This window comes from Nomia melanderi, chromosome 14 (genome assembly GCF_051020985.1).
Source record: "Nomia melanderi isolate GNS246 chromosome 14, iyNomMela1, whole genome shotgun sequence".
Taxonomy (NCBI): domain Eukaryota; kingdom Metazoa; phylum Arthropoda; class Insecta; order Hymenoptera; family Halictidae; genus Nomia; species Nomia melanderi.
The window spans coordinates 8,891,346-8,904,477 of NC_135012.1; the positions used below are offsets into that span (position 1 = coordinate 8,891,346).

General features: G+C 46.4%; 1 protein-coding gene and 1 long non-coding RNA gene across 18 annotated transcripts in view; one reads left to right on the forward strand and one right to left on the reverse strand.

The window, feature by feature from the left end:
- Nucleotides 1-5,839, forward strand: part of dati (zinc finger protein datilografo) — an 87,797-nt gene extending 81,958 nt beyond the window's left edge. For 9 of the 17 annotated variants that reach the window (XM_076373931.1, XM_076373926.1, XM_076373929.1 and 6 more), the window contains 7 exons: nucleotides 2,096-2,308; nucleotides 2,649-2,771; nucleotides 2,964-3,101; nucleotides 3,733-3,930; nucleotides 4,706-4,926; nucleotides 5,031-5,187; nucleotides 5,658-5,839. In XM_076373931.1, the coding sequence (XP_076230046.1) occupies nucleotides 2,096-2,308; nucleotides 2,649-2,771; nucleotides 2,964-3,101; nucleotides 3,733-3,930; nucleotides 4,706-4,926; nucleotides 5,031-5,187; nucleotides 5,658-5,779 (1,172 nt within the window). In that variant the 3' untranslated portion in view covers nucleotides 5,780-5,839. Of the gene's footprint in view, nucleotides 1-2,095; nucleotides 2,309-2,648; nucleotides 2,772-2,963; nucleotides 3,166-3,732; nucleotides 3,931-4,705; nucleotides 4,927-5,030; nucleotides 5,188-5,657 lie in introns of those variants that run through there. The other 8 variants (XM_076373928.1, XM_076373932.1, XM_076373924.1 and 5 more) reach the window with 7 other exon arrangements.
- The window catches only part of LOC143175300 (uncharacterized), a 48,939-nt gene that overhangs the window by 14,021 nt on the left and 21,786 nt on the right, over nucleotides 1-13,132 (reverse strand). The window lies entirely within an intron of this gene.

Here is a 13,132-nt window from a genome sequence, read left to right on the forward strand (position 1 = left end):
TCAGTACATTGAAAGAATAAAAAAGCGTTTATGTAAAGATACGTTTTACTTCATTTGAACTTTCAAATTGTAGCGAGTTCTTATAAGGTCTCTCCAGTGTCACTGGAGAAATTTTAAATTACTTTGCATGGAAACACTATTCTACGTTAATGCAACGTATTAGTTAATTATAGATTATTTCGATTCGTATGAAGAATTATTGCGAAGCTCGCTATAACTCGCAAACGAGGTCAAATAGAATCTATATTTATACGAACTTCCTTTTATTCTTTCGATGCGCCGAAACCGTACCCCAAAATCTTTCCCCCGTGTCACGGTGCACCCTGTATATGCGTTATATACTACATATATACAGCACACGTACAGTGTACGCGTGTATACATAGTATATATCGCATATATATAAAAAAAGACACCGGTGCTTGAGTAAGGGTGATGTTCTCGTTCTCGTTTTGTGCGTGTTCTGTCAAGTGTGTGGGCAAGCATATACATACGTAGAAATGCCGTACGTATATGTATATATTGATCTAGAGAGTCCATATTAGATAGACGTACAGAGAAGAACAATCGACAAGACAGCGAACTCTATCGCGCGGTGTCCCGTTTTTCGAACGCGTCGTCTCGTTTCCTCCATCGTCTTCCAAGTAGAAAACCGGGGTGAGAACACGGTGTGCGTCGTACGATCACGTACACGAGCCGAGGCTCAGAGTTCTTTCATATCGAGGCTGGGCGTCGTTCAATAACGGCAACTCTAGCGGAGAGTTTATACAGAATGAGAGAAACAGAGACGCAGAGACAAAAGAGAAAAGAGAGAGACAGAGAGAGAGAGAGAGAGAGAGAGAGACAGAGAGCAACTTCAGTCACACGTGCTGTTTTTTTCGCGGACGAACGCGGGATCGCGTCGAGAGGAAAAATCGATGCGAAACTTTTCGGAGCGGAGAGAGCAATTCGACGCGCGCGTGCGTCTGATCTCTCTTCTCCGCGAGAAACAGAAAGATAAACGGAGGACGAAGAATCCGTGAAACTGGAATAGTAAACGGAGGTAGACAAGCGAAAACGGAGGAAACTAATAAGCGAGGGAACGGCTAGATCGCTAGAGAAACACGTAACGACCGTACACACGAGCGTGCGGTGCGAAAGAGAGAATCGAGAGAGCGAGTTAAAGAGGGAGTTAAAGTTTACACGCGTGTCCACGGCAACAGTTTACCGCGACTGAACGAGAAAGAGAGAGAGAGAAAAAGAGAGAGGAAAAAAGGTAAAAGCTAGAAAACTAAATGCACTGCCGCCGATAAACAAGCACGAGAACGGAAAATAGAGGGCTAGAGAGAATGGTTTTAGAAGGAGGCTAGAGACAGAGTCAAAGATAGAGATAGAGAAGGAGAGGGAGAGAGAGAGACAGGGAAAGAGGGGCAGGGAGGTTGAGAGAGAGATAGAGCGAGAGAGAGGGAGAGAAAGAGAGAGAGATTCGTCGTCGAAACTTTTCTTTGTGCGTCTATGATCGTGCGTGCGTGCGTGCGTGTGCGCGCGCGCGCGTACGTGCGTGTGCATCTTGGTTTTTGGGCCGACGACCTCGCTCGTGAAAGGGAGCCAGCAACGGCAGAAGCAGCTCGCGGTGCGTCCGAGGTCAGTGCTCTCCTCTGGTCCTCGGCTATCCGTGTCTGCAAGGATTCTCCCTTCGCCTTCGAGGTCGACCGGAATGTCGACGTACGTACACGCGCGTGTGTACCCGCGAATGCGTGAGAAATAAGGTGGAGGAGGAGGATAAGGAGGTTGGAGAATGAAGATGAACATGAGGATGAGATTCTTTGATTCGAAATATAAAAAAAGTAACGCTAAATAATAAGAAAGTTCGAAAAAAAAAAATGGAAAAAGGATGATGATAAACGAGACGATGAGAGATATACGGTGAATATGAGAGAGAGAGAGGGAGAGAAAGATGATATATATGGTAATATGATATGATATGATATACACGTATATATACATACATATACATATATATATATACATATATATATATGGAGGCGGTGGCTTTCGTTCTCCTTGGGAAGCTTTATCCTGCTTAGCATTGACCTTGAAATTGTGTCGCCCTATTGTTCCCTCCGCTGACTGCACAACCTCCGTTGCCGGGGTTTACCTAGCGAAGCGAAGGACCGCCAACCACCCGTGTCCAGTGTGCGGAAAACACTACGTCAACGAGGGTAGTCTTAGGAAGCACCTGGCCTGTCATCCTGAGACCAGTCAGCTTAGCACAAGCCTCAGGATGTGGCCGTGCTCGGTGTGCCAAGCCGTCTTCACTCATGAGAGCGGTAAGTATATCCCTTTCTTCTTGATGCAAACAAACCGATATTAAGATATATACATATATATGTATATATATATTATACAATACAGTACGATATACTTTATCATTATCAATGTTCTTATTACTAATTTCATTTCTTCTTCTTCTTCTTTTTCTTCTTCTTCTTCTTCTTCTTATTCCTCTTCTTCTTCTACCTTTTCTAATTACTTTGCTATGTCTTCTTTTCGCAAGACGATCGTTTCTCTATGTTTCCTTTTACGAGTTAAATGTTTAATCGTGTTTATCGTAAGATACGTGACTGACCATAACGAACTCTATCGAGATCGCTCTGCTTTGCTGTTAAGGTTTGTTGAGTCACATGGAGCACATGAGAATGGACCCGAAACATCAGTTTGCCGCGCAGTACGTTTTAAGCCGCGCGGCCGCCGACAGGCGGGAGAGAGAGATCCTCGCGTCTTCGAGTTTAGGTAACGAATACAACACTGTCCGTCAAAAACCTATATACAACACCGCCTACGTATATGTATATATGATGTAACTATATGTAAAAGTGCGTGTATCGTATCATAGTGACCCGTAGCTCGTATTTTCATGATATAAGGCGATCGAACACGTTCACGTATGCGAACGATACGTAACAGGGTTCTGGTGTCCGGCAGGTGCGGGATTGGGTGTGTTGGGAAGCCAAACAGGCGGACCTCAAAATTTGCAACAACCGCCGATGTGTCCGTCGCCGTCGGCTCACTCGGACAGCAGCAGTGGAAACGGAAGACTATCGTCGGCCGGTAGTGAACCTGGTACGCTCCGATCTTGTTCATCCGTCTTCTTGCAAACGGTCGTCTGTGGAATGATCGTTAGAGTGTCCGTGAATATAACGAATCTTAGAGTAACGCCTATCCTTAATATACCGACACCCATCGCCTTAAGAGAGCGTACGATCTCCATTCTCACACGTTTTACACGGACAAACGAATGCCATCGACGCTTCAACACTACGTACACGAATACGCAACACGTAGAGACACAGACCGACACGTACACGCACACGTTCGTTGTAATGTATGAAAAAAAATGTGCCGTGTTCCGCACACCAACACACCCCCCCGAGAGCTTCGTTACCAGCAACGACAGTGATTGTAGCAAACGTATTATTACACATTGATATTATCTCTGGAGAGTAAAAAATAAAGCATCTACGAATTCTTGTGTGAGTAATTTCCGTATCACGACGAACGTTTCATTATCATTCTTTTTTTGTTCATTGAAACGAAGACTCCACGTCTCTCTCCTTTTTCTACCGATACTGCTAGAGACGATGACCATCGTAATGCTGTTCTTAGTACGTAGTTAGAGCGCCACTAAAAGATAAAAGAAAAGTAAATAAAAACACTCGACTTTCCAACGACTAGCCCATACTAACGGGAGCAGACTTTTGCGCAGGTACCGGTCTGCTCAACAACAACAACAACAATAATAACAACAATATGGCGTCGCCGGGGCCGAGCGGCAACAAGCTGAGCGAGATGCTTCGGGCGGGTAGTCAACCGGGCACGGCGCAACAGTACCACGACGAGATGCAGACGCAGCAGCAACGCATGGCAGTGATGGCCGCCGCGGTGTCAGCGGGTAAGAATCATCGTCGACGTCGTGGCGACCGTCGTTGTCTTCGATCTAGCATTCTTAAGGATCGATCTTGCCACGGGATAAATCGCGTTTCGCCCATTCAAGGACGTCGATATGGCTTATCGAGTCGCGCGACGCTCACTCGCTGGCTCGGTCGAGGGATCCGCAGATACGAACTCGCGCAAGTGCGCCCGCGCGCGGACTCGTTCCAATTATTGCAAGATAAACGTTTGATTTACAATTATGTTGTTTTTCCGTGGCAAGGATTTTTCTTATCTGCCCGGCCGGCCCGCTTAGATCGCAAATAAATCGTGTCTGCTAGTTCGGCGACGCTGGGACAGATAAATGCCAGACACGGCTTCGCTCTTGATAAATTGATCGCGGGAAATAATAAAACGGCGAGATGCTTCTTGAATCGGTGGCGCGACTATCTTGTCGCGCTAGATGAGATGGTAATTAAGATAGCGTTGCCACAGACAGGTCTGCGAAAGAGGGAGAACGAAAGCGGAAGAATATCTGTTGCTCTTTCGCGGAGAGATTGCTCTTTCGTGGAAAATGAGTCGCACTTTCGCGGGGATGATGCATTCTTGTCGCGAAGAAAAGTAGCTTTTCTATGGAAAAAGATAGTCGCGCGAAAGAAAGGAATCTTACTTATTAAAGAAAAGGTAGCTCCTTGGTTAAAACAGCTTTGTCGCCTATAAAAGATTGCACTTTGGCGAGAGATAGAATTTCTGGAATTTGTGAAACAATCAAAACCAAATGTTCTTTGGGTTATTAGGTTTGCAAAACTCGGTATCGCCGAATCTGTCGCCGGTGGACATGGCGTCCCTAGCGGCGGCGATGAGGATGGGCAACAACGGTGACATGAGCGGTGGCGCGCAAGGATCGACGGGACCGCAACAGCAGGGAGTCCAAGCGACCGGACCAGAGCAGACTTTGAGGATGCACCAGGCGGAAGCCTTGTTGCGTTCTCAGGCAGAAGCCGCGCTAAGACTGGCTGTAAGTGTTCAAACCGTTGCAGTAAAAATCTAGATTATTCCATGACCTTTTCTTCGAAACGTGAAACTGAAGAGGTTGGAGCATAATTTCACGTACTGATTCAGGTATCGCAGGCGGCAGCAGCGGCGGCGAGTTCTGCGGCGGTTGGCGGAGACGTGAGACATCACTTGGGACAGCATAACGGAGGTAGCACTTCCGGCATGCCTGGACATCACACGAACCAACAGATGTCTCAACAAGACACCTTACCATCGGACCTTGGTAAGCCTGTGTTCCGGATACTGGTCGCGACAAGCTAGTTCGCGATGGAACATCTACTACTTTGTCTTCTGGACGCTTGTTAAGGCTGGACCTGTTTCTAGTCCAGTTCTCGACTGCTGATAAATCTAGTCTTGCCAGACCTCCAGATCATATACTATTCCAGACAAGTAGTCTTAAATTTAATGCGATTCTTTCTCGATACTGTCATGTTTTCGTTTCTTTATTGTTTCCATGATTGCTTAGTCCCTCCTAATTCAATCGTGTTCTCCCTTCTTCAAAGATGCTTTCGTATTTCTTCTTTCTAAACGTACTCCCAATGTACACGTTAATCGCAACGAGTAGACGAGTTAATTTCCGAACAAAATTGACTATAGACTATCACTAGAGGTCACCATCCTCATCCCCCAAATCCCTCTGAACTCTAACGCTTTCCCAAAGCTGCAACGCTAATAACTATCGAAATTTCCCAGGGGAAGCGTTGCGACTACAAGAGCAGCGACTAGAGCAGGCGCTGAGGCTTCACGGCGATCCTCGTGCGCTGAGTTTCACCTTACAGCACGTGGTCAACCAGCAGAACAATCAGCAACCCTGAAAATTCAGTTACTACTGAGACGAGTGGACCCCTTGGACGTCCGAGCAGGCGAGCTTGCAGCAACAAGCTGAGCGGCTGAACCAGCAGTCCCTGCAGACCGGCGAGCGGCCAGCGTCGCTCGGCGAGCAGCAGCAAGCTTCGTCCAGCATTGGTCTTCATCACCATCAACAACAGCAGCAGCAGCAGCAGCAGCAGCAGCAGCAACAGCAACAGCAGCAGCAACAGCAGCAGCAACAGCAACAGCAGCAGCAGCAGCAGCCGCAGCAGCATACCGAAGACCGCGGCGTCAAGAGGAAAGCCGACGACATGATCGGTAACTCTGACAACGTCTAAACCGTGCGACGTACACGGACGATAAACCATACGACATCGTTTATCGTCCTGTACGGCGACCGAACCATTAGGCGTCCAAGTGTGGTCACCTGCGCAATCACTAATGTCTCAGCAGTACAAGTTAGAAATTGTTCTGAATCGGCGAGGTCCCGGCGGCTGGCACAGTCGCCGAGGTCTCCCGGCCCTTATCAACTTTCAGCCACGTTCGATCGGATCGTCGTGGCCGATCCAACCTGATCACATCCCCCGCGTGGGGCAGCAGAAAAAACAGACTTCATACGTATCTAGAAATCCGTTAGACGGTGCGTGACGAGGGGCTCCGCGGTGACGATGGTCTTCTATCTTAGCTGGCCGCCATATCGCGGCCGCTGATCACGTTGTTCCTACCTGGCTCTCCAGAGTTCCTAGAACGACACGCGGTGCGCGCGGATCGGCGTGATCCCGTCGGCCGCCAACGTAACGGCCGACGGGCGTCGCCTATCCGCGCGCGGCTTCCTTTTTCTCGCTTTGTCGGGTCGCTCTTTCCGAATTCTCAGGACACGTTGTCACCGTCGCGGCCCCGCCTTCAGTCACCCCCGAAACGTGCCATAATATTAACGAAACAAAGCTACAAACGGGAAAAAAACTGCTTAACTGATGCGCGGCTGGTGGTGTGTTCCTGGACCGAAGACGGAGAGAGGGTTAGAATGGAGACAGGGACCATATATCCAGGCTGACGCAAGGTACTATGGTTTTTTTAGTACAAGAGCCAAACCGGCGGACCGTGTCGCGATGGTCGTACCTCACGGGCGATTTGGGCCCGCGGCGCGAGACCCGACGGTCCGTCCTAGGCTCAACCGACTAACCTATTATACATAATATACATACCTAACGAAGCAAGAATGAAATCAACCAGTTTAAGGTTCCCCTTAATCTTAGCTCCCGTAACGTTTAAGGCAAGACACACACGGAAAACACACACAGAGACGCAAGTCCGAAGCGTGCGTGTACGCGGTCCAGGTGGACAATTCGGAAGTTCGAGAGCGAATCGCGCGCGAGTGAAATCCCCCTTCCGAGTTTTATCGGACGAACGCGACGCCGGATCGGAGGGATACGAACGAACGGTCTGATGTAATAAAACGGGGCGAGTCGCGGGCGGCGAGGCACCGCCCGGGCGCCGGTCCCCGGATTAGTGATACGTTGTACACATGTTGAAGGGAGGAAATGAAGAGACACGAAGAGATTTCACTGGAGAAGTGAAAGAATAAAGCATATACGTATTTACGGTATAAATGAAAACGAAACGCGACGTATATATACATACACACGCGTATATGTATATATGTCGATGTATATGTATACATACAAGTGCACATAAAATCACACGAACACACCATCATACGATAATACACACATGTGACACACGCATACACACACATATACATACAGAAAACTGCGAAACTTACTCGAGACGTAAGGATTAATAGAAATGCGCGCAACTTGTGCTGGTCGTCAGCACGGAAACTATTAGCTCGTAAGCGGACAAACAAAATATAATTATTACAAACAGTTATATTATATATATTATATATACATACAGAGAGTCTGGAGTGTATGATGAAGAGACAAAACGAAGAAAAAATTTAGGAGGGGGGCGGGGAGGTCGGCGTGGAATAAGGAAAAAACGGCCTGACCGCTAACCCCCTCCCCTTGTACACGTGCACAGTTTTCGAAAACGAGGGAACGCAGCAGTCGTGAGAATGTTACGCGCGAGAGGAGCCGAGTGAACGCGACGGAACGAGAGAACGTGAGAGAATGAGAGTCGGAAGGAAGCATTTTTCGTGAATAGAAACAAAAAACAATAACACGCCGCGCTCGCCCCGCGATAACGCGGGGCGGCGTGCGCGGTGAACATGCGAAAAAATGGAACAAAAAGGAAGAGAGAGAGAACTCACGCTGGGAAGAATCGATGGAGAAAGCTGATGATGCACAGAGAGAAAGAGAGTAAATAAAAAAACTAAATGCTAAATATTATATATATTATATATATATAAATATTATAAATAATAAATATAGGGTCTATGAGACTAGGATATAAATTAGGCGAAAAAGAGGATATTCGAGTGAGTGTGGTGCCGCGTGCCCATGCAGTCGTACACGATTCCAAGCAGTCATTGGTCGAAGATAATAATCGAGCATCACGAGAAGAGAGAGAGGGAGAGAGAGAGAGGTGTTGTCCTGCTAGAGAGAATGGAAGAGAGAAAGCGAAGACCGGGAGAAAGAGGATCGAGCGAAAGGGAAGGAAAAGGACACGCCCCGGAGACGAAGAATGAAGGAAAACGAGGGGAAATTCGTGAACGATCGCGGGCTTGAAAATCGTATAGGTGCACGGGCACGCGATAGAGCAAATGTGTGATCCGCGCGAAAGGGAATGCTTCGTGAGCATCAAGGATGGAGCGAATGCGCGAAAATGTGAGCCCAATGAGCGCGTGAATGAGAGAGATTTTAGAGAGTGGCGTGCTTCAGGTAATCTGAGGTCCTGTGATCGTTATAAGCAAAATATTTTTTTATTTCCGGGTATAATAATCTGAACGCGTAAAAATACTTGCGTCGTTTCGAACTTTTACTTGCAATATACCGTTACGTTCTCGCAATACTTAGAAAGAAGAAGAAGAAGCAGAATAAGATGAAGAAAGAAGAAGAAGGAGAAACAGAACAGAGGTGGATCGATTAAAACGGAGCAAAACGAAAAATAAGTATAGTTTCAAAGCAAAAGTAAACGGAAACAAAATATCATGGCGGAAACAAAAAGTCAATCGAAGCGAAGAATAGAGGAACTCCAAAAAAAACCAAAACAAATGAAACGGAAAAATGGTAATCGCGAACTCAAAAATAAGCAAAGAGCTACGAAGATGAGGATGACGAGGGAGAGGAAAAGAAGAAGAAACTGAATTCAAAAAATGTGTACGTAGGTTTTTTGATCGTTGAGCGAACTTTAGAGACTCGGGCCAGACTCCTAATCAAACCCCCACGCGAAAAAAAGAGCAAACGAAACGCATGGAACCTCTTTGTAATGCCCCATCAATCTCGACCCCGATACGCTCCCCCTTTTTCCCCGACCTTTTTGTACAACTCTTAGACAGTCCGTACTTTCGATGGGGTTTCTTTCGACGAGACCAGACGAGCCGAAACAAAAACCTTTTTTTCACCGTGCACATTCGCGCGCGAGTATGATAGGGAAAAAATAAACGTAACGGAAAACGAGACGCGTTTATCTCTCTTGGAACTCGATCTTGGCCGAAAAAGAACAAAGACGGTTATTCTAAAAGGAACAAAAACGTTCTGTACAAAAGAAAGAAGAACAGTGAAGTTAGAAACGGTCCAAACGAAAAAATTCAACTGGTCTATAAAAATTGTATTTTCGAAATGCAAAAAAAAACAGGGAATTCACCTACAATAACGTTCGATTTCTTCGTTTCTTCGACTGGCAATCGCGGACTGAAGAGTGCGGAAAACAAAAATGGTAGCGTGCCGAATTTTTTCTTCCTCCGGACGTATCGACGGCGTTGTTGTTGTTGTTGTCCCCCCTTCGGAGATTCTCGACGAGACTTTTCATTCCGCAAATGGCTCGCGCAAATTTCTGTGTCCCCCATTTTCGAACTTTCGAATCGAACACCATTTGCAACCGTTTTTCCGGATTTTCCGTCCCGAGACCGAATCTTCGCGAAATTTCGATCCTCGACACGCGTATTCTATTCACTTCTGGCAAAGAGACAAAATTGCAAATCGAGAATCACCGCGGCAAAAGGTAAAACGAAATACAAGAGATTGTTTCTACTTTGTCGGGAGGTCGCGAAACGAGAAAGAAAGAGAAAACTCCGCGGACACAACAGTCGTCGCACCCCGACATCTCCGTTCCTCTTCAGGGGATCCATCCCTCCTTTTACCCCCTTTGTTCGCCACTTACGAAAAGTAGCCTAACGTCGTCATCTTCGTTGAACGTAAAAAAAAGGGATTTAAAAAAGAAAAAACGTGATAAAGATGAAAAGGAAAAATAAAAGACACGCGCTGAGAAGCCGCCGGTAAGCCAGGCTTTTTCACCATCTGGAACGAGAGAAGAAAAGATTGCTAAAGGATTCATCGTCAAAGCTACATTTAACGGTTGCACCCGCCTGCCGGCGGCCGGGGCTCAACGACCGACGCCATTCCGAGTCGAACTCTTTTTGGAATGACTCTTGGAGCACCCGTCGCGTCCGAACAAATTCACCTACCGTAAAAAGAGGAATTTTAGCGTCCAAATCTATTTTTCACACAGGAATGACACGATGGTGAAGACTAAAAATATATAGAAGACAAGGAAATTGTGCACCTTCGGGGTTCGGAAAAGGGACGAGGAATGGTGGTCGATTGGTGGCGAGGTCCGGTTGCACGGCCCACGCGGGTCGATCATTGATCGTTCTTATTATAACAAGTTTTTGCGTTACAGGGCGTTTTTTCCTCGGATTAAGTAGTATGTAAATACACCTTGATATCACAAGCATAAACTGAGAATTTACTGGTAAACTTAAATCGAGTACATAATACGAAATAGGGTTAGTTTCTATGTAAATACCTAAAGCTGGACGAGTGCATACACCTCGTTCACGCAACCAACGATAATCGTTTTTATCGAACCAGTGCTTCTGTTCGTCGTCGGTGTACGCCTGGTCGTTGGCGGTCGTCCTTATGCAACGCGACTGCATCTTTCGATTTCGCGATACTTTCTCCGTGGAAAAGGGGAAGAATCAACATCGTCGCGAATCGAGGGTGCCCGGGCGCAGGCATAAGAGCGTTCCCCAAAAAATGGGCGTCGCTGATCGGGAAGTTTTTTTTTCTCGACACTGATACACTACACAGTTACACAAGAGACACGCTCACGTACACACAAGCATTGCGATGGATTGTACAGCTACGATAGGATAGATATGTAATAAGCCTAAAGGAAACAAAAAAAAAAGTAATAAACACAATTCTTCACACACTCGCACCAACCGGCACCGACTAGCCTCCAAATTAGGACAGGGACCAAAAAACGGGAGAGCAAAAACGAAAAGCAAACGAAAAGGTAAACACACGTTCGGCGGACTTTTTTTTCGACGAGACTTCGCCTTTCGGGTAACACGCGCGGTCATCCGACACTATCACCAATCACGCGAGATATTAGGCCAACGTGTAGAAGGTGTAAAAGTAGGTCGCGAGATCGGCATTGGATCATTCTTTCGGTGATATTCGGTTTCCAACGAGTCGTTCGTTTTGAAGGAGCTGCGGCGCGATCGTCGAGTTCGAAATCACGAGTGGAACCAGACGATCCATGGTCAGACGCGTTACTCGAGTGTGAGTTTGCGAACATCTGGCATGAGGTGAGGAGAGCGAAAGAGGGTGAACGACGAGCGAGTAACTGTGGACTGAGTGAACATCGTGCGATCTCGGTAGCACGCCGCGGACGATGAAGGGAATCATTGACAAATTGAGCACAAAAGTGAATGAAAATTGAAAGAATTGGTGAATGGAATCGGAAGGAAATTTCAATGAATTTTAACTCGAAGGTAAACGAAGAGTCCAAAACGAAAACGGGAAAAAAGCGCGACAAAAGAAATGATTCGGTAGTCCAAGGTCCCTCGACAAAACGAGCAAACAACACGAGCAAGTAAAAAAAACGTATGCAAGCGGAGAAGAAAAAAAAATCATCCAAAAAATAAAATGGTGCACGAATGTAGGAGCGGAGGAGATGATGCGGAAAACAGTAACAGAAATGAAGCGGAGAGATTCTGGCTATCAAAAGAAAACAACAACAACACCACTCACTTTTCACCGTCACTATCGCCGTTTATCAGCAAGAAAGAAAAAACAGTAAAACCAGAAACAAAAACAAACACTTCGAAAAGAGGCAAAAGGGAGAGAAATTCTTTTTGGAACAACAACAACAATGTATACAATCAGAACACTTTCAAACGCCCGCACAACAACGTCGAGATCCTTCATGACACGGTGATGAGTCGCGTTGCGACGGACATGAGAAGAAAGAAAGCGAGAGAGAAAGAGAGATGGATAGAGAGAAAGAGAGAGAGAGAGAGAGAGAGGGAAAGATAGACACACACCCACACATATACACACGACGGTCATGAAACGATTCCGAGACGACAGCTTTTCACCGGTGCATCCTGCCGTGCGCCGAGGGTTGCTTTTTTAATTCAGTGCAAACACACGTAGGCAAGCAAAGAAACGGAGAAAGCTGAAGAAGAACGAGCAGAGAGCAAAGGTTTTGGTAACAAACTGCAAGAAGAAGAACGTGAAAGCAATTCCAAAAATTCATCCTCGGGAAAAAGAGAGGATCGAGAAAAACAGAAATGATTCGATGAAGAACAAAAAAAAGGAAACAAAATTTGGGGCAGCCGACACAAACTTCCCCCCAACCCGCACACGTCACATCCCCGCGCGAGAAGGAGGAATGATTCCCGAGGCGCCGGCCCGTGCCCCGCGAACGTGTACCATATTTTATTAACAAGCAAACAAAATAACAAGCGATAAAAAAAAAAACAAACAAGCGGTTCAAAGAAAACAAAACACACAAGCAAACAATTAACAATAGCTCTAGTAGTGTATGTTCTGTAATCGAAGAATGATAAGCGCGAAGGTAACGAGGTAAATAAATAAACATTAAAATAAACTAATTACGATGAAGATGAAGATAAAATAACGGTAAATAAAATAAAATAAAATAAAATAAAACAGAAAAAAACACGGTCCGCCGTCCGAGCCGGCACGGTGGCCGGAGAAAAAGCACAAAAAAATAATTTACAAATATATTGATTTACATATGCCCGTAACTCGTAAGCGGGCCGGTGGCGCAGCGCCGTCTACCTTCGCCGGATTTTCAGCCGAGTAACGACACTATTGATGACTGCCACCGCTGTCGACGCGATCGCGATCAAGATCGGAAGATCGTGTAACCGGGAGAACATCACCAAATGAACAAGACATCCCGGGATAAGGAGAAAATAG